Genomic DNA, 25,486 nt, shown 5'->3' with positions numbered 1-25,486 from the left:
CCTTCCCTCTTACAGTCCTTTTGCTCTTTTCTTCACACACACACACACACACACACACACACACACACACACAGTAATCTAGAACATGCATCAGAAAAAAACACATGTATTTTTCTTCTGAATCTCAACAGTCTTTGAAGAAATTCCTTTCCAGTCAGAATATCAATCTGTAATGAAATCCCTGCATGGTGGAATCAATAAAGCACAGCCATGTGAAACAAGAGAAGAGGTGATTCTTGAATTCTATGAAATTCCTTTTACAATTTTTTAAAAAGTAGAATTTTAAAACCCGACCTTGTCTTAACACAAATGGGAATTTCTAGACTATCAATGCAAGGAGTGAAGTAAATATCCAGTATCTGCAAGGGTGAAGTTGAAATTCAGTATCTGTAAGGGTGTCATTCCTATGACTCACAATTTTATGCTGGAGAATGGCTTATCTGCTCTAATGAAAAGCTACTACAATAGAGTGATATCGTCTTCAGATTTCTATCTTTCGTGGGACACTAAAAAAGGATGTGGGCTGGCAGGAACCTCTACTTTACCAGGATCTTCAAGAACTATATTTAGCCGGGCAGTGGTGGCACAGCCTTTAATCCCAGCACTTGGGAGGCAGAGTCAGACAGATCTCTATGAGTTCAAGGCCAGCCTGGTCTACAGAGTGAGATCCAGGACAGGCATCAAAACTACACAGAGAAACCTTGTCTCAAAAAACAAACAAACAAACAACAAAAAGAACTATATTTGTCTGTTTTTATGTCACTCTGCAGTTCCTGGGAAATTATTCTTGAATTGATAGAGTAACACAAGTCACATCTACATCTTTTACATCTTTATTTTCTTTAATAGTATAGAAGAGAAAATAAAAGAATTATAGTAAAAGCAGCGTTTTGTGCATGCAATATGGAAATTAGTTCTGTCACCTTCTTTCATAGTACTCTGAGAAGACTGGTTCCTAGAAGGAGAGGTATCACACAATCAACATTTATAGAAAGTTCTACTAGCAAAAGAATATGGGGAAGATTGACATTATATGACAATCTGATATCTCTTCTACATTTTTTAATAATTATGTAAGGTGGTTTACAGAAATAAAGGGTGGAAAAAACACATAGGTAATTAGGGAATATGAAAGAGGAAATTAATAAGTAAAAGAGTAACTGAGTGCACATGACAACACTCTAGAGTTTCAAACACAGGAATCTAAGCAAATTTCTGGATATTGAGTAAACTTATTCAGGCTATGGATTTTGTCAGATGTGCTTTAACAAGGCACTCAACAATGAAAATACACACCTACAGCTGAGAGTGAAAAAAAAAAATGGGAAATTGTTAAAACAGTACCAATTTCACTAGTTAACTCAGTGTCGTGAAACTCTTGAGCATAAGATTCAGTGGATGTGGATGTGGATGCACAGAGGGAGATTATATTGTCATTTCATTGGTCTACAAAACAATTTCAAATTTGGTTACATCTCCACTTCCACCAAAGTTTCCACCACGACTAAAATTACCTCCACCACCTCCAAAGTCTCCTCAATGACCTACCTCCATGACCTCTCTGTGATCCAGCAGACTGCATCTCTTGTTTAGAAAGGGCCTTTTTCGCCGGGCGGTGGTGGCGCACGCCTTTAATCCCAGCACTCGGGAGGCAGAGCCAGGCGGATCTCTGTGAGTTTGAGGCCAGCCTGGGGTACAGAGTGAGTTCCAGGAAAGGCGCAAAGCTACACAGAGAAACCCTGTCTCGAAAAACCAAAAAAAAAAAAGAAAGGGCCTTTTTCACTTCACAGTTACGCCCATTAATAGTGTGGTATTTCTGAACAACAATTTTATCAACGGTGTCATGATCATCAAAAGTTACAAAAGCAGATCCTCTCTTTTTTCCACTCTGCCTGTCTTCCATAACTTCTATGGTTTCAATCTTGCCATACTTTTCAAAGTAGTCTTTCAGATTATGTTCTTCTGTATCTTCTTTAATACCACCAACAAAAATTTTCTTCACGGTTAAATGGGCAGCAGGCTTTACAGAATCCTCTCTAGAAACAGCTCTCTTTGGCTCCACCACACGCCCATCAACCTTGTGTGGCCGAGCACACATTGCAGCATCCACCTCTTCAACACAAGAGTAGGTCACGAAACCACAGCCCCTGGAACGTTTTGTTTGGGGATCTCTCATTACCACACAGTCTGTAAGTGTGCCCCATTTCTCAAAATGTTCTCTTAAGCTCTCGTCTGTGGTTTCAAAGCTCAGACCACCAATGAACAGCTTCCTCAACTGTTCCGGTTCCTTTGGGTCATGGCCCTCCTGCCCCCGGCGACGGCCGGAGTCCGGCTGGGGGCGGCCGGGGGCGGCGGTTTTACCTCCATTTTGAGACCGGACTCACCTCTTCCAACTCGAGTTCAATATCTAGTAATGATATTTTAAAAGATAAAATTGATTTAAGTTTTGGGGTGGAAAATTAAATTACCATGAGATTTATTTTCCTGTTCTTTGATATTGGAAAATTAGTGCTTTTTATGATTGCTTAACATTGGCAAAATTTTAATTGGCTAGCATAAAAATGATTCTTCTCTTTCTGAAATAATTTTGATAATTATTTTACTCCAGGTGTTTTCCCTGTTAATTTAAATGATAAAGTTGAAAATTAGTATTTATAAAGAGGCAGAAGCTACATTAGTCTATTTGTAGTATTATCGTGAAATATCACAGACAAACAGAAGAGAAATGCTCCCTTACAGTTTTCCAGGCGTCAGCTGGGGAGGGCTTGTTCACCCTGCTTCAGGATGGGTCTTTGCTGCTGCCTCAGAGAGGGAGGCGGAAGGCTAGCAGGAGATGGATGGGTGGGACTCGAATATCGCCTCTCTAAATCCCCTGATAATATTCAGAAAGGGTGGCACTTCAAAGGTAATTAGGTCATGGAAGCCCTTCTTCTCATAAATTAGGGCCATTGTATGAAGGGATTCATGGAGGGAGACTGTTGGCTCCTCTTTGCTCTCCCACTTTTCTGCCATGTGAGGAGGGAGCACCACTTCCCATCAGAGGAGGCTGTGTTCACATCAGAAGGAAAGCAAGCATTCTCCCTGGCAGCAAACATTGCCAAAGCTTCTCAGCCTCCAAGCCTTACGAGAAACAGTTTTCTAATCCTTTAAAATTAGTTTTCTGGGTTTTCTTATAATAGCAAAATGGCTTAAAAATAATTCTTGATTAAAGCTTATAAATTTATTGGCTAATTTAAATATGTACCTTTTGTTGAGAGGAAATTATTAACTTGTAAACCTATAATTTTTTTCCCTAAGCCATCTACCTGTGTCTTTCATCCAATTTAAAAATCAGATTATTTGTATTGTTGCCACTGAGTTTTATGAGTTTTGGGCAAGGGTAGTAACAGGAGAAACATTTTAGGACTGTCTAAGTTTGGACAGGATTATAGCAGCAAAGAATGAGAAGTTATCATATTTTCTCAACCCAACCTTTAAAATGTATCCAGGAGATGCAGGATTATCTTAGAATCCAAGGTCAAATACTCAGGCAGTAGACGGTTTTACTGAACTTGTAACATTTCTTCTACAGATTAATAAGTGAATCTTTGCAAATTAGTTTCACAACAAAATCATCTAAATACTCCAGTAGAATAATTGAGATACATTATGTAGGAAACAAATTACTGAAGACTCCAGCAGACAATCAAAACGTATGTAATCAATATATGTAGAAAGTAAAAAAGAAATAATTTTGTTACAATTGGAGAGATAAGACATTCACAAGATAACATGATGATAACATGCACTAAAAATTAAAGTTTAACATATTGGACATTATGGTTGTATAGGTTTGTGTTCTTGTGGGACTCCTAACAGTAGGAGCTGAGGCTGTCCTGACTCTTCTGCCTGCTCTTGGGACCCTTTTCCTCCTGCTGGCTTTCCTTGTCCAGCCTTGATGTGAGGGTCTGTGTCTGTCTTATTGTAACTTGTTAAGCTATGTTTGATTGATATCCCCGGGAGGCCTGCTCTTTTCTGAAGGAAAACAGAGCAAAAGTGGATCAAGGGATGGAGGGGGTGGCTGGGAGGAGAAGAGGGCAGGGAAACTCACCCAGGAAGTAATATATGAAAGAAGAATAAATAGATAGATAGATGATAGATAGACAGATTGATAGATAGATGATAGATAGATAGAACATAGCAGACATTATCAAACTCATTATTAAAAAGGGAATGTGGATTTGAAAGAAAATAATTACTTTGAGGATATTATTTTTAAAGTGGCTCTATTTAATTTTTGCTCCTTGGAGGAAGAGTTGAAACATAGTCTTATTCAATGGAATTGAAAGTAAAATTGGTTAAATAACTCTAAAAGAAGGAATTCAAAGATAGTAGAAGGGATCATTTCTCTTTGTATGTGTGTGTGCCAAGCTAAGAAAAGACCTAAGCAGAAAACATTTTGTCAGAGTTCAAAGAAATAAATGACAATATTATTAAAGTAGAGCAAAGTAAGCATAAAATTATTTAGAGGTTGGAGGAAAATGTGCAGCTAATGATCTCTCCTATTTGATTTAACAATAGCTAAAAACACTGGGAAATTAGCATCCTCAAAGAAAATAGATACAGTTAGTAATAATCAGTTCTTTAATGCCAGACTTTTTGCCTGCAAAGAAGTAATATTGAAATATCTATTGACAATTTTATATAACATTTTATCCCTTCATTTTTGTTCATGATCAAAAGATTCTCAATGTTGTTATTTTGTGATCAATTTTCAAAATATCAATTTGATTAAATGATTGACTTATTTATTTATCTATTTATTTATTTGATTTTTTTTTTTGAGACAGGATCTCTCTGTGTAGCTTTGGAGCCTGTCCTGGAACTCACTCTGTAGACCAGGCTGGCCTCAAACTTACTTATGTAGCTGTATTTTAGTAAGTAGCACACATGTACTTCTCTCCAAGGTGGTTTGTCTGTACGATTCATGTGGGCTTTTGTTTCTTTGTTGTGTTTTATCTATATTACCCCACAAATGATGAGGAATTAAAACTAAACTAACATTACGTCTACACATTTCTAAGGCTTGAGCTTTACATGAGGGTACAGTTCCTAGCATGTGCTAAAGGAGAATTTCTTGGATTTTACTTTTCTGTTCATTATTTTGACAGTGACTGGAGTATAGTCAGACGTCAACACAAATACAACAGATTGTTTTGAAGGAAAAGTTTGAAATCATTTGTCTTGACAAAGAAAGCCCTTCTTTGCACGACTACCAGCCACATTATTGCTACCAATGGTGGAAGGAAAGTTGCTTGCTTTTTCTTAACTCATTAAATCCCTTAAATATATTACAAGCTAATTTAAAAACTGGACCTACTAGATAAAATGGTTCATTACATAGTCTATTATAATAACTTTCTAACTGGTCTCAGAATATTAGTTTTACAGTATCCCAGTTCATCCTCTTCTATGTAGCCAGCAAGTATTTTGAAAAATGTATGCCAGATCAGTTGAGCCTTACAGTGAAGTCCTGGGATGATCTTATCTTTTCTAATAGCATAGTTCAAAACTTTCAACAGGGTTTACAATGCCCTCTAAGATTTTCCTCCCATACTACTTTAGGCTCATTTTATATCCAATTTCTTTTCTGTTCCCAACCAAATTGGGCTTTCTTCTCTGTAAGTTTCTTGAGTATGTGACTCTAACTCTACATAGGTTGTGTTTATTTTATTACTTTTCACACGATTTTCTGCCTTTTACATCACTTTAATTACATACATTGTGCTTAATGTTTGACTTTTTTCTCTGAACTTTAAGTTGAATGTGCAAGGGCTGTACCTTTTATTCTCTTTGTTGTATTCTAATATTTAAAATAGACTTTGAAACTTAATCATTTCATAAATAAACTGAAAATGCACAAAAGCTTAGACTAATGTAGAGGGTCTTTTCTTTTTTTGTGACCTAGAAATCATAAATGTAGGTGGAAACTGCTGTTTATGTTTTAAATCAGACATGTAGTCATGTTCTTTGAATTAAAAAATAATATGATTAAATGGAGAATAAATATGATTCTCATCAAAATGACCTGTCAGTTTCTCTTCCTGAGAAATCATTTTTTGTGTCTTGGAAAAAACAAAACTGTTTCAAATTTCTAAATATCAAAGAAAGTAGAAAATCTTTACTAGATATCAATTATGAACTATATAGAGTATGTATTATATATACAGTGATACATGATTAGTTTGTGTATTGTAGTTAGGAAGAATCTGGAAGTGGGGTGACAGGTTAATCTGAAGTGTGTTTGAACTCCCTCGTACATGTTTGACATGACTGTTGTAAAACACCCTAACGTTTGTAAAAGATGATCATGAATCTCTGGTGAGTCAGAAGGAGTCTCAAAATTTGCAAGTTTGGAACGACAAACATGTAGAGAAATTACTTGCAACTTGTTCAATGGTGAACCTTGTAGAAATTTAGATGCAATACTAGCTTATTATTTTCTTCAATAACATGGGATTCTACAAAAGCTTGGCTTTTAAATTATTTTCCTTCCACAAGAAAATGAAAAAGAATAAACAAAACAAACAAACAAACAAACAAAAAACAGGCAGCCTTTCCAGGCAACCAGGAAGACATTTTTGAAAAGTTTTTGCACCCTGATAAGCCTCTCTGCCAAGGTAGCAATCCAAATCAGACCAAATTAGAAAAAGCTCCAATTTAACGGGTAAAGTGCTCCTGGATGATTTTCTAGCTTCCCAGAGAGGAGATGGGGAATAGAGACCAAACAACCAAGTGTCTGTTTTCTGGGGTGCAGTTTGATTGGTGTTTGGTGGGCTTCAGACAGGGCAGGGTTTGGGGAAAGAGAGAGACAGGAGAGGAGTTCCACCAGAACATTCCAGACTCTTTGGGTACTCTTTCAATTCTGGCTACTTCCTGGGGGCATGGGGCAATGTGGAGAAGTGGGGACTTGGGTAGTCAGGAGTTGGTGGGCTCACATTCAGCAAGAGGTGTGGGTGTAGGAACATCTAGTTAATTGTCAATTTTAGAAATACTAGAATTGTGTCATGCACAGCATGGTCCAGTAAAAGTGACTAGGGCAATGTGGCAATGAAGAAATGACTTTGAAGACATTGAAGAACCAACACTTAGAGAAAAGTTGAGATGGGTTGCTTGTGCTCACTTTGATGGAGGGCACCTACTCTGCAATGGCCCAGAACCTCAGCTCGTTTATTATGTATAACACAAGGAGGAGAAGTTAGGTAGGCTCAGTAGGTCTCTGTAGGAGGGCAGTCTCAGGACTAGGGAGGAAGCTGCACTCTGTGCTTTCTCTATAGTCGGTCAACATCCACACCTGGTGCAAGGAAGGTTCTGCTGATTCTCTGAGCCAGACCTGGTGGATTGAAGGGTTTGCCACTCCCCGGGGTCCAGGGCATTGGCTGTTGTCAATAACGCATGCTCACTCAGGACCTGATCTGCTCCTTACACATTCACTCAGGGCTTTCTTGGCTCCACACACACAGTAGTCTACTTTTAAATCTTGAAAGTAAAGTTTGATTTTTAAAAGACTAAAAAAGGAGAGTTAAAGTCAATGTCTTCATTTCTTCCATTTCCATCTGTGTAGAGAATGACAAAGAGAGTTCCCCCCACCAATGTCTCCACACTGTGAATGCTGTTCCCCCCACCAATGTCTCCACACTGTGAATGACCAAATCCCAATTCTGGAGGAACAAATAGTGTTCAGCATTTGTCCTGTGAATTTGGATGATCAAATAAAATCAATTGTTATTCTGTCCATTCATCCTTGACTGATGAGGAAATTCAAAAGAGAGTCAGAGACAAAGTGATGTGCATATTAATGACTAGTGATTCAAGAACGGTTCAAGTGAATATTACATTCTAGGAAGTAATTTATAGTGAATTATTTGAAAGTCTTTGAGGTTAAAAAGGGGATCTTCAGGGGGAGGAAAAATGACATTTTGAGAGATAATCACATTTTTAATTTTTATGACATTTATTTACTAATTTTTTTTTGGTGTGTTTGTGTGTGTGTGTGTGTGTGTGTGTGTGTGTGTGTGTGTGTGTGTGTGTGTATGTGTGAAGTCAAAAGATGATGTATAGGAGTTGATTCTCTCCTTTTAACCTTGATTTATTTCCTCAGGCCTGGTCTTGCAGCAGTAGCCTCACGCTATTGAGGCTATAGACTCTACCATGTTTCCCTGGTTACACTGGAAACATAAACATCAGTTTAGCCATTCCTTGAAATTTAATTTAACATATGAAAAGATAAAGATATTTCTCTAGTTCTAGGTGGAAACCTAGTTTTCCCAGCTGCCTGAGAAGAGATGGGGCCAGTGTTTTCCCTTAAGTGAAATAATGTAATTTTCTTTCCCAGATACCCCTTCTCAACATAGATGCTGTCTTCCACTTTCAGGGAATACTATGGCACTGGTCTGCCTACTTTTCTGAGTTATGTCCCTTTTCTAATTGTCTGAGTTTGTGGCTCATGTAAGGGCAGACTGGCTAATGAACTGGACTTGGAGGAAAAGGGCGGGCCTCTGTTGGAGTGGTTATGTCTAGAATGGTATATTTGGTTACAGCCTCAATGAAATTGTTAAGTTTCAAACCCTGGGAATAAAGGGTTTGAGGCACCTATTTAACATATCAAAGGTGGACCTGGCTGCCAAGTTCTCCCAGCATCCCTCAGTCCCTACCTGTTAGAGGTTATGGCTTGATTACTGAGCCTTCTACCCTGAAGAATCCAGCCGAGGGCTGAGTTGCCCCTCCCCCAGGGCCTCTTTCCTATATAATTCTCTCTCATGGGAAACATGGCTATGAGTATAGGAGTATGAGGAGCAGAAGAGAGGTAAATGAGGATGTTGGAGACATGGCTGGAGAGGAGGGAGTGGGATGCAGGTCCTTGAAGGAATAAATGAATAGGGATGAAGGAGGGTGATAAGGAGTTAAGAAGAGAGGATTCTGAGTTTGGAGAGATGAGAAGGAAGTATGAATGGGGAAGGTAGGTGAATGAGGGTCAAGAGTGTCCATTCTAGGATGTTAAGGGGCATAAAAGGGATTGGTTGAGAAAAGGATCAAAGTTGGAGAAGGTAGAAGCAGGGCATGCAGGTCAGTAGGTTGGGAAGTTCTAGAAGATTCTTTGCAGGGAGGCTTTTAGAGTAGTAAAGTCTAGTGTGCTGTGCAGGTTTGGCAGAGGGAGAGCTGTGCCCTGAAGGTGAAGAAGGTTTGGACACAGGATACCTCAGACCACCTCTTGCAGTTTTCTCTGGTGAAGTTATTAAATTGATGAGGACTTGGAAATCAAAAATTCTGAATTCAGGCCAGGTGTGGCCACAGTCTAATTGATAATGAGCCCGATCTGAGCAGAGAGCCACATTAGAGTGGCCAGCCTGAGGTTGGCAAGACATAAAGTTCTGACTGAGGTTTGATTTTAGGTGTAACAAAAGGTTGCTCTTGGGAACAGCCAGTTTGGAGTTCATCTAAAAAGGCAGGGGAGAGGGACACACCACACAAAAAACTGCAGACTCTAGGGAAAACTCATGAAATGGGAAGAGGATAAGCATATAATTTTCATATTTGTTTTAGCCAAAAATAATATATGTTGGAAGATATATATGATAGCATATTAAAAATATAAATTATGCAAAAATAAAAAATCTTTAAAGTTTTGCCTTTTGTGAATGGGATATTATTTAGCTTACTATAGCTTTCAAGTGTGTAATGCAGACGTCTCTTAGAATTCATATTCCATTTTAATTAATTGAGCATCGATAAATTCTACACCTTTGTTCTCACACTATATAAAAATCAGAAGCCAGAAGGACTTCATAATCCAATCACTTTTTAAGGTGGGAAAATTGCATATACAAATAACTTATCATGGCCACAAAGAAAATAAACTATAGGCAAGATTTTATCTCAGGGCAAACCACTGCAAAGTCAGGTTCCTAGACACTGGGCCACTATAGCCAAGTCTTCACAACAGTGACTTCAAGATTGTCAATAACTGGGAATAAGCAGGGTTATTTGAGTTAGGGCAGTAGGGTTACAGAACTTGTTGGGTCAGACCTGCATACAAGGAACTAAAAATAATTAAGATATATCCTTTAAAAACAGTACAAATGTATTTTTTGAAAGAGAACAAAAAGCACAACAAATTACTGAATAATTAAAACTTGAATGATTTATCATCTACCCAGAAAAATACTGCATTACTTTTATTAATTTTAACTTTCAGCAGATTTATTTTTAATTTTTTTTCTAATGTTTGTTATATCAGTTTTTATCTTGTACTTGTACAGTCCATGTCAATCACCTAGTATAGGAAGCTAAATTTTGTGAATCTTTAGCATTTAAATACAACAGGCATTGTTTATGTCAGAAGGTATAATATTGTTAATAGATAGTGGAAGGATATTTTTTTTTTTTTTTTTTGGTTTTTCGAGACAGGGTTTCTCTGTGTAGCTTTTTGCGCCTTTCCTGGAACTCACTTGGTAGCCCAGGCTGGCCTCGAACTCACAGAGATCCGCCTGGCTCTGCCTCCCGAGTGCTGGGATTAAAGGCGTGCGCCACCACCGCCCGGCTAGGATATTTGTTTTTTATTTATTTTTCATCCTAGTAGATTAAGTTACTAGAAAGATTAAATCAGTTTTAATTTTAGTTGCAGTTTTAGAAAAATGCAAATGCCTCATTCCCTTTATACATCTGAATAAATGTAAGCAAAATAATGTTATAGTATAGAAACCGTAAAGGAACCATAATCAATTTTCTATTCATGAGAGGTGTTCTCTGAAGTAGTCAGTCTCATAAGCAAGAAGTATGAAGAACTAGCTGAGTGTGAAGTCAACAGACTTAAAAAGTTCTACAAAACTTAGGTCGTGTGTGTATAGCTGTGAATGTGGAGGACTAGAGTACAAAGAGAGGGTGCCAAGGTTAACCATGAGAGCTAAATTCAGATGATGTTGCTTTAGGCAGATATTGAAGAGACAGAGATGGGGTAGCTATCTGTTGTGACTCTTAATGAGCCTCCAGCTTTCACACCATGCTGGGACAGAAAAGACTAGCAAAGAAAATTCTGAAATATGTGTTTTGCCTCAGAGTTTACCTGAAACCCCCTGAATAGGCTGGTTTTTATTTCCTCCCTAAAACTGGGAAAAGACAAGAATATCTATTCTGGCTCCTTTGTTCAACATTATAATAGATGTCTAATCAAGGAACATTGATTGTGAGAAAGAAGTAGAAATCTACCAGGAAAGAAAATGTAAGTTGTCTTTGTTTACAAATTATATCTTTGGTATGAAAATCCTAAGGAATCTAGTGGATTCAATTAAGATAATAAACAGGCTTAACAAAGTATAGCATATGATTAAGACTTAACTATATTTCTATACACTAACACCGAACACCTTCAAAGACAGACCATAAAGTATAAAGTACTCAGGAGGAATTTAGGAAAAAAAACATAAGCCCTGAACCCTAAAAACTATGAAATATTGTTGAAAGTACAAATAAAACTTGAAAAACAAAAAACTCTTCCTCAATTTTTCAGTTTAATTGAATATAGGTTTTTAAAGTATGCACTTATGATTTTCTGTAATTCTTCAATGTCTGCTGTGGTACTTCCCTTTTCATCTTTGATTTTTAAAAATATATATTAATTTTTATTCTTATTTTATGTATAGTTGTATTTTGTCTGCATGTATGTGTGTGTACCACATGTATGCCTGGTGTCCATGGAGCCAGAAGAGAGTTAGGATACTCTGGAGCTGGAGATAAAGATGGTTGTGAGATATCACGTGATTACTGAGATCTGAACCTGGGTCCTCCAGAAGAGCAGCCAGTGCTCTTAACTGCTGAGCCATCTCTCCAGCCCTTTCATCTCTGAATTTATTAATTTAGGTCCTTTTTCTTTTAGTTAATTTGGCTAACGATTTGTCAATCTTACTAATATTTGCAATGAACCAAGTCTTCATTTAATTGATCAATGTGTTTCTATGTCTTTAATTCCACACTGTTTTTGATGATCACTTCTTGTCTTTTTATTCTTTTTGGGTGTTGTTTGTTTGAGGTTAGCTGTGGCTTGTTCTGTCTCTCTGACCATCCAGCATTTGACCCCAATAACTGGCCTTGGGTTTGATTTTATTAATAAGAACTCTTTAAGATTCATGCTACATCTGGCACCCAACGTTCGTGGTATGAATTCTCGAAAAAAGCTACTTGCCTGTGGGCCTTGTGGGCCCCAGCTCAGATATGAGCTACACTTGGCCGGTTGTGGTGGCGCATGCTGGTAGGATTTGCTGAAGGAGGCAGAGGCAGGAGGATCCCAAGTTTGAGGCCGGCCTAGGAGGCTTGGGAGAAGCTTTGGCCCGGACTGAGCCACAAACAGTGGTGGGACCATGGAAGCAGTGGCTACTGCTCCACGTTGCCAGCTCCTTCTCATCGTGTTGGTAACTGCGATGATGCTGCTACCTGGGATGAAGGGTTTACTGCTGCTGGTTCAGAGAAGAATTGCCAGGACCATCGTGTTACAAGAAAGCATCGGCAAAGGTCAGTTTGGAAAAGTTTGGCAAGACAAATGGTGGGGAGAAATTGCTGTGAAGAGTTTCTGTTCTAGGGAAGAATGTTCATGGTTCCGAGAGACAGACATTTATCAGACTGTGATTGCTCCAAACCACAGAGGAGGCACAAAAAAAAAAAAAAAAAAAAAAAAAAAAAAAAGTCTTCAGGGAACCATGACCACGCCTAACAGTGACTTTGAAATCTTCAAAAGGATGACAGGATCTCACAATGATGATTCCACATGGACTATGGTAAAGCCATTAAGCTGATTAACACCATGGAAAGACTGCTCAGGACAATTTCGAGATGACTAGCTGAGATGATCCAACCTGACAGACTACTCGAACAAGAACTTGTGACAAATGATACAAGACTTGACAATTAACCTAAATTTTTTTCTTTTCAAGATTCCCTAAAGATATCTTCACCCCTAGAAAGCAGAAAGGAAAAGAGAATATAGATATGAGATAGATCATCGAATCTACTCTGAGAAAACTGATAAAGAAATAATAGGATAAATAGGTAGATCACTGAATCTACACTGAAGGAAAAGGGGAAGATATAAAAATGACAAAAGGTAGACTACTGAATGTATTATGAAAAGAAAAAAGAGAGAATATGGATATGATAAGATAAAAAGGGAGATTATGGAATCTACTTTTAAAAAGGAACTACTTGTTTTAAATAATATAAGTAATGAAAAATTTTTTGGTCTGAGTTTATCAGATGTTACTGGACTGGACATTGTTAATATATATAATGGAGTTTTTATCTGAATCTGTCAAATGTTAATGGACTAGACATCATTAATGTAATTTTTGGCTGTATATATTGTATATACTTATTGGATAGTTTTTCTTGTATTAGTTATAAGCCTTTTTTAATTTTAGACAAAAAGAGAGGAAATGTGGTGGTATTGTGTTCCCCAAAATATTGTGTACCTTAATAAACTTATCTGGGGTCAGAGAACAGAAAAGCCACAAGATACTTAGGCTAGAAAATGTTAGCACACGCCTTTAATCCTAGCATTCCAGAGACAGAAATCCCTCTGGCTCTCTGTGAGTTCAAGGCCGCATTGGAAACAGCCAGTCATGGTGACTCATGCCTTTAATCCCAGAAAGCAGCCTTTAATCCCAGGGAGTGGTGGTAGAAAGCAGAAAGGTTTAAAAGGCGTGAGGACCAGAAACTAGAAGCATTTGCCTGGTTAAGCATTTGGCTGGTTAAGCGTTCAGGATTTGGAGCAGTAGTTCAGCTGAGAGCCATTGGGATGAGGACACAGAAGCTTCCAGTCTGAGGAAACAAGGCCAGCTGAGAAGCTGGCCAGGTGAGATAGCTGTGGCTTGTTCTGTCTCTCTGACCATCCAGCATTTGACCCCAATAACTGGCCTTGGGTTTGATTTTATTAATAAGAACTCTTTAAGATTCATGCTACATCTGTTTTTGTTTTTTTTTCCCCCCGAAGCCTTCAGGTACATCATTGAGTTACTAGTATGCATATTCCCAGGTTTCTTGATGAAGGTATTTTGTGCCGTAAACTCTCCTCTTAGGACTTCTTTCTGTCCTGTAGATTTTGGTCTTTTGTATATTTCTCAGCCCTCATCAAAGAAGCTTCTGTTTTGTAGTAGATGACAACTAACATGGAGACTTAGAACTGGGCACTGTATTGAGGATAATAGACTATGGAATGTTCAACCATAAATGCAATACCTATGTCATACCTCTTCCCCAGGGTTAAGGGATCATAACTGAAGACGGGACAGAAAGAGTGGAAGAACCAGAGTTGGGGGATGACTACAAGGAGTCAGTGTTTTTAAAACACAACAGAGTAGCACATGGGAACTCAGAGCAATTGTAATACCATGCATAGATCTGCACAAGCTCAGGACCGACAAAAATCCGTGTGTGTGTGTGTGTGTGTGTGTGTGTGTGTGTGTGTGAGAGAGAGAGAGAGAGAGAGAGAGAGAGAGAGAGAGAGAGAGAGAGAGAGAGAGAGAGAGAGAGAGGAGAGAGAGAGGAGAGAGGCACAGACAGAGACAGAGAAGAGAAAGAGACAGAGAGACAAAAAGAGAGTTTGTTGTCATTGTTCCTGGGTTCTGTCACTGAACAGAACCCAGAACATGGAACTGTGAACAAATCATTTCAAAATGTGCTATATTATTAGCTTTTCTGTTTGTTGAATAGAAGCATATTTGTACTTTACCTTCAGAAAGACTATTTGGTGCATAGTACTATGAATGAGGTTCTATTTCTATTTCTATGTGCAGGTATATCACAGTACCCACATAGATTTCACTGTTATGAATATATGTGCTTTATATAAGCTCTTCATGTATTTTGATATATAAGCATATAAATGTATACACACATGATTTTATATCTACTAGGTGAACATACACATTCTTTATATGTTCTTATAGAATGCTTTAAAATTTTGACCACTTAATAAGCCATTCTTCTTATGTCTGTTCAATTCCTATTGGTTAGAACTCAGGTACATGGTCAAAGGGGATATGGAAATTAAACTCAATAAATGCCTAGATGCAATAGGAATCAATGATTTGATAGTTCTGGTGTCTTCAAGGCTTTCTCTCTCTCTTTAGCTACCAACCATCTGTACATAGTCTTTTTTCTAACACATATTCATTCTTTCACCAAAAGACAACTAAAAGTTTCATTCAGGACTACATCTCAAAGTTGTGGCTCCTGGGCATACATCCTGCTCTCCAATGAGATCCAGTTTGGTAATTTCTGGTACACTAACATAAAAAGCAGTTTTCGTCTTACACATGCACCATGGTGGGACCAGGGTAAGGCAACCTATCATTAACAGCCTATTCAGAAAAAATAATGAAAAGGAATCACACTGAAGGTATTAGTTCATGAAAATAATGCTGTTTCCGTGAGCTGATGTATTGAAACCATTGCCCTAATAGTCTTATCAGTTTTAAATTTAGATTTTGGATTTTTTTTTTTTTTTGTCAAGGGAGAGGGGATCCTGAGGGAAAGAATACCTTTTGTCTTTACTATATGGGAAGTTTTCTCTCATCTCTTATTCCAGTGAATAAATCTAACTAGGGCATTGGAGAAAGTGTTTTGTTTGAAGGTGAGGTGTCCTACAATGTGCTATGGTTTGAAAGTTCAATTTCTGACAAGCTTATTAGGTTATAAAATTGGATATTTTAGCAATACAAATCATCCTTAAAATATATAAAAGTATCTATATATCTCTAGCATCATCTACTTGCCAGTAACCAAAGCCAAGGCTGTGTGGGAGACATTGCTTCTAAGGTTGTTTATTTGTCTGCTCCTTCTATTGTACTCAGCTGTCCCTGAAGGCCTTCTGGATCAATAACTTAGATGGGAAGGCAGAACTTTTCATTAGGCCTTTGCCATAGGGTTAGACACGTTTATTTAACCAAGAAGACTTAATGGACCTTTTATAGCCAAGTCTTTCTCATGTTCAACTCTTTCTTGCTAAGTGGGATCAAGGAAGCACTTGCTTTTTGTAACCGTGCCTCACATTTCTGTCTTCTCTTCCCTTCCACTCACGTTTGAAAATTGGTCCCCTTCACTGTGTAATGATCCATTGCTTCAAGCTAGCAATACTAAGCACACTAAATGCAATCATGTTCAGTGAAGTGAATTTTCTAAGCACTTGGTTCATGTTCTATTTTATTATAGGAGAATAATGAATGTTTACACAACAGACTTATCTTCTGTATGATCACTAAGTTAATAACATATTTAAATTTATTTTTACATATATTTATTTTTTGTATTGAAGGATATGGCCTGACACATGTTGGAGTAAGAGGACAAATTGCAGGATTTGATTTTCTTCTCCTACTAGGTGGGGTCCAGAGACAGAACTTAGGTCTTCAGGCTTGGGAGAACCCCTTATCTGCTGAGTCATCTTACTGACTCCAGTGATATATATCTTATGCTTTAGATATTATATTGCTAGATTTCTAATACTAATTATTAATTGCTACATCTTGGGTACATATTTAAAAATGACATATATTTAATACAGAGCCAGTTTTCTAAAGATAGTTTCTCAAGGTATTAGCTACTGTTTTTGAATATGTTGAGTAAGAGTTACAACAGAAAGACAATTTATATCATCATCCAAGAGATAAGTATGTGAAGATATAAGTCTAAAAGCACATGTATGAATTATTTTTCTATTGCTGTGCTACAGCACCATGATCAAGGGAACATATAAAAAGAGAATGGATTATTGGGTTTATGGGTCCAGAGGGTTAGAGTTGATGATGGCACAGTGAATGCGCAGTGACAGACCCATCTGAGCTCTCACCTCTTACACCATAAGTTGGAGGCAGAGAGTGAACATTTGAGGATGCCAAGAGGCTTTGGCAATGCCAAGCCTGCTCCCAGTAACATACCTCCTGGCTATTCCTCCTCATCCTTCCTCACACAGCCACTAACTAGGGACCAAGTGTTCAAATGTTTGAGCCTGTGTGGCTATTTTCATCCAAACTACTATAGCCCATGAAGTCTATAGTGGCATTGTTACTGAAAGAACCACTCATGTGGTGTGGGCACCATTATGGATTACCCAGGGTCTGGGGATTTCACTACATCCAGCATGGGATATATGAGGGGGAAAAAAATCTATGTACACCAAGCTCTTATGTCTATTAACTTTATTTCTCCAAGACAAAATTCTATCTATTACAGCTTCAGCTCCATCAGACATTCAGGGCAGGAATAACTCTAGATGAGCTAAGTTCTTTGTCCTTCTACTTTATTTCTGTGGGATGAAATCCTGTCTACATAGCTTCTTTTCTGTCCTGACAGTCAGTTTCCCTTTGTCCTCTCTTTTACTGTTCTCTCAAAGTCCAGCTAACAATTGAGCTCTTATGCTTCCCACTTCATCTACATCGTCTGTTTCTTCTTCCTCCATCTCCACTTGCTCTATACTCCTGGCTCAAGAGTTCTGCCTTACCATCTACATTACCTCTGTGTTCTTCTCTTCTCCCTGGCCATGCCATTCTGTCTGCTCTACAGAAAATGCCTATCTGTCCTTCCCCTGGCCAAGTGGTTCTCTACCTTCCGTCTTGATACATAAAAACCTCTTTTGTTCTCAGTCAATTGCTCCAGAGAGCCACTAGGCCTCAAGGCAAGGGGATGGTCTGGGCTTCATTTGCATAAGAAACAAAACTATGAGTCTCTGCCTGCTTGTCTCCTAAACTCAGCAGGGGAATTAATTACCTAGAAGTTCAGCAGGTCTGAGGAACTGAACTGTTTGCCAATTGGTATGGGAATATTTGGGTACACAATAATTTCATACAGAAGACAGCTGAAATATCAAAAACTGGTAACACCAAATATTCATAATAAATGGCTTGCCTTTTGACAGACCCATGGCCAGTCAAAGTATAGTTTTAATACACAGCTGAATCTCTAATATATATTCTTGTGGCCTGCCACACACCATAAGCTCCTTTTCTGGAACTAAACAATTTTTTCATATTGTTCTTAAAAATTGGTTGAAACCACTGAATATTCTTCAGTTTAATGTACAACAACTATGTTATCCCCTTATAAACATATAAATACCATGCACAATATGTGAGAACAATGTTTCATTTAAAATTACATATATATCTTTTCATTTAAATTATAAATCATTCAGAGTTAAATTAGTTTCATTTTTACCCAACTTTAATAATACATAGATACTGTTAAGGATCAAGTATAAAAAGTAGGAGTTAAAAAAAGTTTTCTTTAGTTAATACCTAAAAATAGTCGTTCTTTATTGCTAATAAAGGACAGTCTTTAACTGTAATTAAGTTTCTACTGAAGTTTAAGGCATCATGGCACATCTTAATATTGGAGCGTGAATGTTGAAAATTGATTAATAAGCCAAATGCAGTTTATTTATAGTTCTTTTGAAATAACTCTAAGTAAAAGTAAAATAAAAAATTGGAAATTTAAAGTTCCCCAATATGTTAGCTTTTCTTTTCTTTTCATTCATTCATTTATTTATTTACTTACTGTGGTCTCTGAATTTATAATTTCTCTTTCATTTTTTTCTAAGGCCAGTTCACAGAACAGCCCAAGAACACAATGTTGTGTGGAGGATGTTGAAGAAAATTCCAGAGTTAGCCTCTCAGCTCAGTGACGAGCATCTGAAAATCCTGAGTAAGAATGTCTTTTCTGAAACCTGGATCAAAGGCAGCACAGGTACTGACTAATCTGGGGCATCTAGCAGAATGAAATGCATACCTCTCTCAATGTGGCTACTGTTAAATGCTTATAATTTCACTTGGCATGCTAAAATACACTGTTTGGATACAGTCTTCTTTTAAGGAAAGCTGTTGAAGTAACACCTGATACTTTAGTAAGATTTGTAGCTTATGCTTATGAACTTGTACTTTGAATAAATATCCAAATTAATCATAGTACCCCCTGAGTAACAATGGGCTTAATTCTGTCGACTTCTGGTTTATCAGGTCTGGGATAGGGCCTAAATTATATTTACAACAATCTATTGATGACAGCAAAGTGCAGTACAAATTTAGTAGCAACCCAGTGCTGTCTTTCGAAGTTGAATACTCAGTGGTAAAGTGCTTGCCTGTCTAGTCCAGACAGTGCCCTCGATATTGGGAAAAGACTCAGTAGACATAACATTCATCTTTACACTGTTTACAATGGATATAGGAGCTAGTTCATTAGAAATTCATGCATCTGAATCTTTGAAGGGAAGGCATGCAAGACATATTCTTTGCGCCATGGAAATTCCTTTATTATTCCTTATACAAACAAGGTGATAGGTAGTATTATTGTTAGCAGGTGAGCATCCCTAAGGCATAAACACATCACACAGAGGAATCCGGCTTGCAAATGCATTTTAAATCCACTTCAGTCCTGCTCTGAACTGGCTCCCTGTTTACAGCTGATTGTGGAAAGTAGTTGATCAGGAACCTGACTTTTAAAACTGAATTGGAATCTTGGAGATTCATGACTTTTGAAAAGATTTACATATTTTCAGAGTATTGCCCCAATGGTTTTCTATCATAATTGGTTCCATTTATTAGAGTCAAGCAACAGAAAATAAATCAAAAGAGTTTTGCCACAATTAAAATGATTTTAAAGGGAAAAAAAGGAATAAATATTCACTATTGTTTTGCTATTAGCTTGAGGATAGTAATTAAAAACTACTTTGTTTTATAAACTCTGAAATTGTATTTCTAATGGTAAAAAGTATCAGAACAACCTAAATGCCCTTCAATAAAAGATTGACTATCATCAGTTCAATAGAACTGTAGGCACTGACTGAAAAGAATTTACTTGTACGTGTATGCATATGTGTGTGTCTGTATATATATATATGGATGTACATATATATGTACATCCATATATATATATATACAAAAGGTAGTAAATAAAAGTATAACAGTAGAAACTTACAAATATCTACAAAAATATAAATGTATGAACATACATGTATATATATTTAAATATATTTAAAAATATAAGCGGACCCAGAATGAAATTTTAAATGTACATACACTTAAAATATTTTGTTGCCTTAGTGTAGAGGAGTAGAATATGGAGCTGCTATGGTTTGAGTGTGGCTTGAATGTTCTACCACAAGCTACTGTGATTGAAGACTTGGTCTAGCTTTAGCTCAATTAATGGTGTTGGGAGGTGTTAGAACTTCTGGGAGGTGGGTCCTTCTGGATGATTCTTTTAGATGATTTGGCTATAAGGTATATATGTGCCATTCACTGAGTTTTTGTAGGGAATCATGATATAGTGGCAAGCATGGCCCTGCTAACCTTGCCCTCTTTGCTCCTGTTGGATATTTGATTGATTGCTATTGTCACTCATACAACAGTGTATCCCCACAATGTTACCAGCAGCCAAACAAATGGGATATGTGATCTGATTTGTACCTACCATGGGCTATACGTATCCTTTCCCATTACAAAATCAGATAGCTCAGGCTTTCATTGGAGTAAAGAAAGCTAATATAAGAGAAATAAAAGCGGCTGGGCGGTGGTGGCGCATGCCTTTAATCCCAGCACTCGGGAGGCAGAGCCAGGCGGATCTCTGTGAGTTTGAGGCCAGCCTGGGCTACCAAGTGAGTTCCAGGACAGGCGCAAAGCTACACAGAGAAACCCTGTCTCGAAAAACCAAAAAAAAAAAAGAGAAATAAAAGCAAATAATTTTCTATTTCTTCTACATGTATGGACGGGCTAATTGTCTCACAATAAATTGAGTCATGTGAATTGTAATTAGAGATTTATATTTTTCATGAAAGTTCTACATTCAAATTGAGAACAAACATTTTATTCCAATAGTATATAAATACTTTACCACCAAGATTTACTTGATTATATGATGTACAGAATTTCAACTTGCATCTTGTAGTTCTTTAAAAATTTATAAGCCTGTGTTTTTCTTCACCTACCCATATCCAGATCCTTTGGAGTTTTTAAGACATGTAGTTCTAGCAGCTCAGATGTTTCCCTATCAAAGTGTAAGCTCATTAGATACACAACCTTTGTAGTTCTCTTTGTTCATCCAACTTAAGAAAAAAGCCGATCTAGGTGTCTGCTCTCTCCATTTGCTTTATTCATGTGTGTGCTCCTCTCTGTCTGCTGTGTTTTTAAAGTGTGTCCCCATGCAGCCCCGAGTCCCCAGGCTACAGACTTTCAATCTGCCACAGAGGCTCATTTCTCTAGTGCAACTCTGCACAGCTGTTTGTGCCTTCTGGTCTTTTTATATGGCCATTAGGCTTTTTGAGCTGCATTATTTAAGGAGGTTTCCTAAATTTACCATTATCCATATAGCCTCCTATACATTCAATTTCTGCAAACAAACTATTAACAAGGAAACAATATTATGACTGAAGTAAATGAAACATATAAATGTTTCTAAGTAATGAGGGAATTAAGCAAGCTATCTTATATTATTTACTATAAAATTACCATATGTAAAGATCAATTATATTAACTCTATCAAAATTACTGAAAATAAGGGACAGAGGGGATGGTACTCAGTACAAATCATGCATTAGGTATTGATCTGCAATCTTGTTCCAGACTAGAGATAGATTGCATGATGTTATAGCATGATGCTCCACAGAGGCAGTGTGAAACAGTTGCCAGTCAGCCTAGGGATTTTTTTGCAGTTTTATAAAACTGTTTTATAAAACTATTATGCACACAGGATAGGTGTGTTAAATGCAGTTTTTACTTGACTTATTTTTTTTTAATTTATGTAACCTTATCATAAGTTGAGAAGCACTTGTCATAAAAATACTTTAAATATTTCCACAAAGAAAAGAGCATTCATGCAAAGCAATGAATAATCTGAAACTAAAGTTGGTAGGTTCTGTTCTATTAGCAATTGTAACAACAGTAGGGCATACTACTTGGGAATAGATTTAGCCAAAGAACTGCAAGACTTATGTATTAAAAATAGCAAAACAGTTTTGAGAGCTATTGGAAATTCATCCAATAGTTACAGTAATATTTAAAGGACTAATATTACAGTAACAAAGTTAATGTACAGATCAAACACAATAACTTGTGGATTTAAAGCTGTTTTACATAATTTCAAGAATGAATAAAATAACTAATTTCTTAATCTAATATTTATAAATATACAACTGTTTTAATTGTAACTAAATGAAAATATTCCTCCAACTAAATGGGTAGTGTCCCAATACCCCATCACCAGCTGAAAATATAGTAAGTCAGAAATACTTTTATTCAGGTAACCTACACAATAGCACAGCTCTTACTGTACTTTGATGGTGGTCTTCAGGATCCCAGAATGTCTGTGAGCTTGCTGCAGAAGCTGAAGACAGCACCATATGACATCTTAGCCCAGAGAAGACCGATTTTTAAAACATGAAGTCCAGTTTCTGCTTAAATTTTTGCAATAAGTCAAAAAGGAAAATCAGTCGCAGATTATGTTTATTGCTATGAAATAGATTCATAAATTTTCGTTTAATCTTTTCCTTCTGTAACAGGCTTGGATAGGAAGGAACAGATTTAAATATTGCAATCTTTGTAATTTGTCTAAACATAACTTTCCTTAATATTATTCTTATCCAGACACCTCAAGAAAGGGATGATTTAATTAGGAAATCCTTTCATGAAGATTGATCCCTTAAAATCTTTGAAAACTACATTCATTCTTTATTCTGTGACTCCAGTCCCTTAGTTTTTACAAAGTGTCTCTCTTTATGTCATTTTTCTCTGTGAAAGTATTCATTTGCCATCCGGCTGGTAATTCATCTCCAATAGACATTGTTCTGGGTTCCACATGCCAGAGTCCTGCTCTTGCTCATATCGGTTGCTGCTTTGAATCACCTCTAGCCCAGAACTTTAGACATAGACATAGGTCTTTTTTTAGGAACTGTTTCAGATGTGAAATCTTAAAAACAAGACATTTAAAGCTACTTCCTTTCCCTCCTAAAGTAATTGAGTTGTATTCTACAAATTTAACTTGTTCATTCCAAGCTTATTTTCATTCCTATTGATTAGTTCAGTCCTCCATTCATTTCTTCTCCTAAGGAATACTTCCATCAACTCTCCACTGGTCTCACTTCCTGTTTGTTTCCAGAAAACCTGTCTGATTCATCCCTGTGCTGCACATATTTTCTCTCTTAATAAAATATTATCATAGGAAATGTTATAAGCTATTAATATTTTAAAATACAAATAAGGGAAAAGAGGATATATCTTAATCCCCTAACTTTCCCTAACCATCCTCCTCATTTGGGCTTATTTTCTTATTCTACTTATATCCATTGTTCTAGGTGAAATTCTGTCATTTATTTCCTGCTTTGGATTTGACACCTCATAGGCACTACTTTTTAATAGCTACAGATAGAGAGAGATGTGTTTTAATTTAGGAGATCAGTATTCGTACTATGCATATTGTGGTCCTGGATAAAATCTGGCCTGACTAATTTTTGCTCATTTGTTTTCTTTTTGAAAGTTAAGGCAGAGAGGGAGCAGAAACTGCAGATGGGATGTATTGAAAACAAAACCCAAAAAAGAAAATTATTTAAAAAGTTAAATTATTGCTCAGATTTCAAAGTATTCTTTATGAATTTCATACATGTACACAATATTGTTATCATATTCACCCTCCGTCCTCTCCCCCTCAAATTTCCCCAGAACTTTCCCAACCAGTTGCCCTCCCAACTTCATGTGCACTTCTTTCTTCTTCACACTTCAAAGAGAATTGCCATTCTCTCCTCTAGACTCCATTAACTCACAGTATCTTTTCCACTATGGGTGGGAGCCTCATGAGGTCCTTAATTACCCACACTGGGATTCTGAGTGGCTTGGGTTTGTGCAGGTAAACCACAACTGTCATGAAGTTGTGAGTAGAACAGCCAAGTCATCCCAGAAGACAGCATCTCCTCATCCCCTGTTGCTTACATTCTTCTTGCCTTCTCTTTGAGATGTTCCCTGATCATTGGCAGGGATGGGATGAACTTGATAAAATGTTTCCATTTAGGGCTAAGTACTCACAGTCACACATTCTCAGCACTTGGATCAGGTAAGAGTCCGTGTTAACTGCAAAAAGAAGTTTCATGTAATAATACATTTTTTAAATATTCAAAAAATATTTCTTTGAATTTTGTTTGTAATGTAGATCAACTATCCCATTACTTTGCATAAAAATTAGTCCTACTGGGGTAGATTTTCTTGAAGTCTTAATTTCCTAGGGACTAGCATTCTAAATTTTAGGCCTGAGAAATCAATATTTCTATAATATTATCTGAGTATTCTAAGATTCTTGAACTCCTTCTGCTTAAAATTTATATGAAATTGTTTTACATATTTTGAAATGTAATAGGAAGTCTATGTTTTCAAAGCTTACAATTGGTCTTATATTATCAACAATTGTATTTTTCACAACTCATTAAATTAGCGTCACTTTTTATTTGTCAGCATTTTAATTGTTCTTTGAGAACTTAGCTGTATATATTTTCTTCAAGCAATTTTTATGGTGTTTAAATATTTTTTACACATTTTAGCAACTAACTTAAAATATTTCTAAAGTTCTCTCTGAGTTTTTGTTAGTTCTGTTTCTGCTATAATCCAGTTACATTAATTTAAAGAAATATTTGAGTATTAATTCTAGAATTCTGATACACATAGTATACATTCTTTTTCATTGAGAATTTTTATGGGTCTATAAAATCAACATGCACACAGTCATTTACGTGTATGATATAGATATATTACACACATATGCAGTATACGCCTATGTCTGTGTTTGCACGACTGCAAATTTGTATGTGTGTATGTGTATGTGGTATGTTTTTCAGACACAGCAACACATCCATTAACTTACAGAACTGGCTGTACCAATATTGGAGCTCTGGACTTAGAGACAAGGTTCAGCTTGTCACTGCCTTCAGTTTCATGATTTATAAAATTAGAGCCAGCATGGTACCTGATCCAAAAGATAACGATACACCTTTATATAGTATGTCAATAAAGAAATAAATGGTAATCACAAATAATATATTTCAAACTGCCTATAATGTAACAATATACTTAAAACAGAGGTTAAAAATAATTTGCTGTCACAAGTGGGCACTTTTAACAGTTTTCACTCAATATATTAATGTCTTAATATTAAAACCAAAAGTATGTAAAATAGTCTTAGTATAAAAACTATAGTCCCTTTTTTATTTCAAATACACACACACACACACACACACATATATATGTATATATTAGGAATAACAAAAGGTCATGACATATGTTCTGAGCTAAATATTTTTTGCATGATTCTGTGACTCTTCCATTTTGTTTGACTCCTTCAAGGCCTTACTATAAAACAAATTCACCCAAACAGAGATAATACATAAAAGTTGCCAGGCGGTGGTGGCGCATGCCTTTAATCCCAGCACTCGGGAGGC

At 36.8% G+C, this 25,486-nt stretch overlaps 1 protein-coding gene and 1 pseudogene across 1 annotated transcript in view; one reads left to right on the top strand and one right to left on the bottom strand.

Annotated features, from left to right (window-relative positions):
- The window catches only part of Cnbd1 (cyclic nucleotide binding domain containing 1), a 376,362-nt gene that overhangs the window by 202,221 nt on the left and 148,655 nt on the right, over positions 1–25,486 (top strand). The window contains exon 5 of the mRNA XM_052716755.1: positions 18,620–18,765. Coding sequence (XP_052572715.1) covers positions 18,620–18,765 — 146 coding nt within the window. The remainder of the gene's footprint in view (positions 1–18,619; positions 18,766–25,486) is intronic.
- LOC128096117 (heterogeneous nuclear ribonucleoprotein A3-like) lies at positions 1,447–2,367 on the bottom strand (annotated as a pseudogene).

The sequence above is a fragment of the Peromyscus californicus genome, unplaced genomic scaffold, assembly GCF_007827085.1.
Source record: "Peromyscus californicus insignis strain IS unplaced genomic scaffold, ASM782708v3 Scaffold_5__1_contigs__length_169319896, whole genome shotgun sequence".
NCBI classification, from domain to species: Eukaryota; Metazoa; Chordata; class Mammalia; order Rodentia; family Cricetidae; genus Peromyscus; species Peromyscus californicus.
This window is presented reverse-complemented; position numbering and strand designations above follow the sequence as displayed.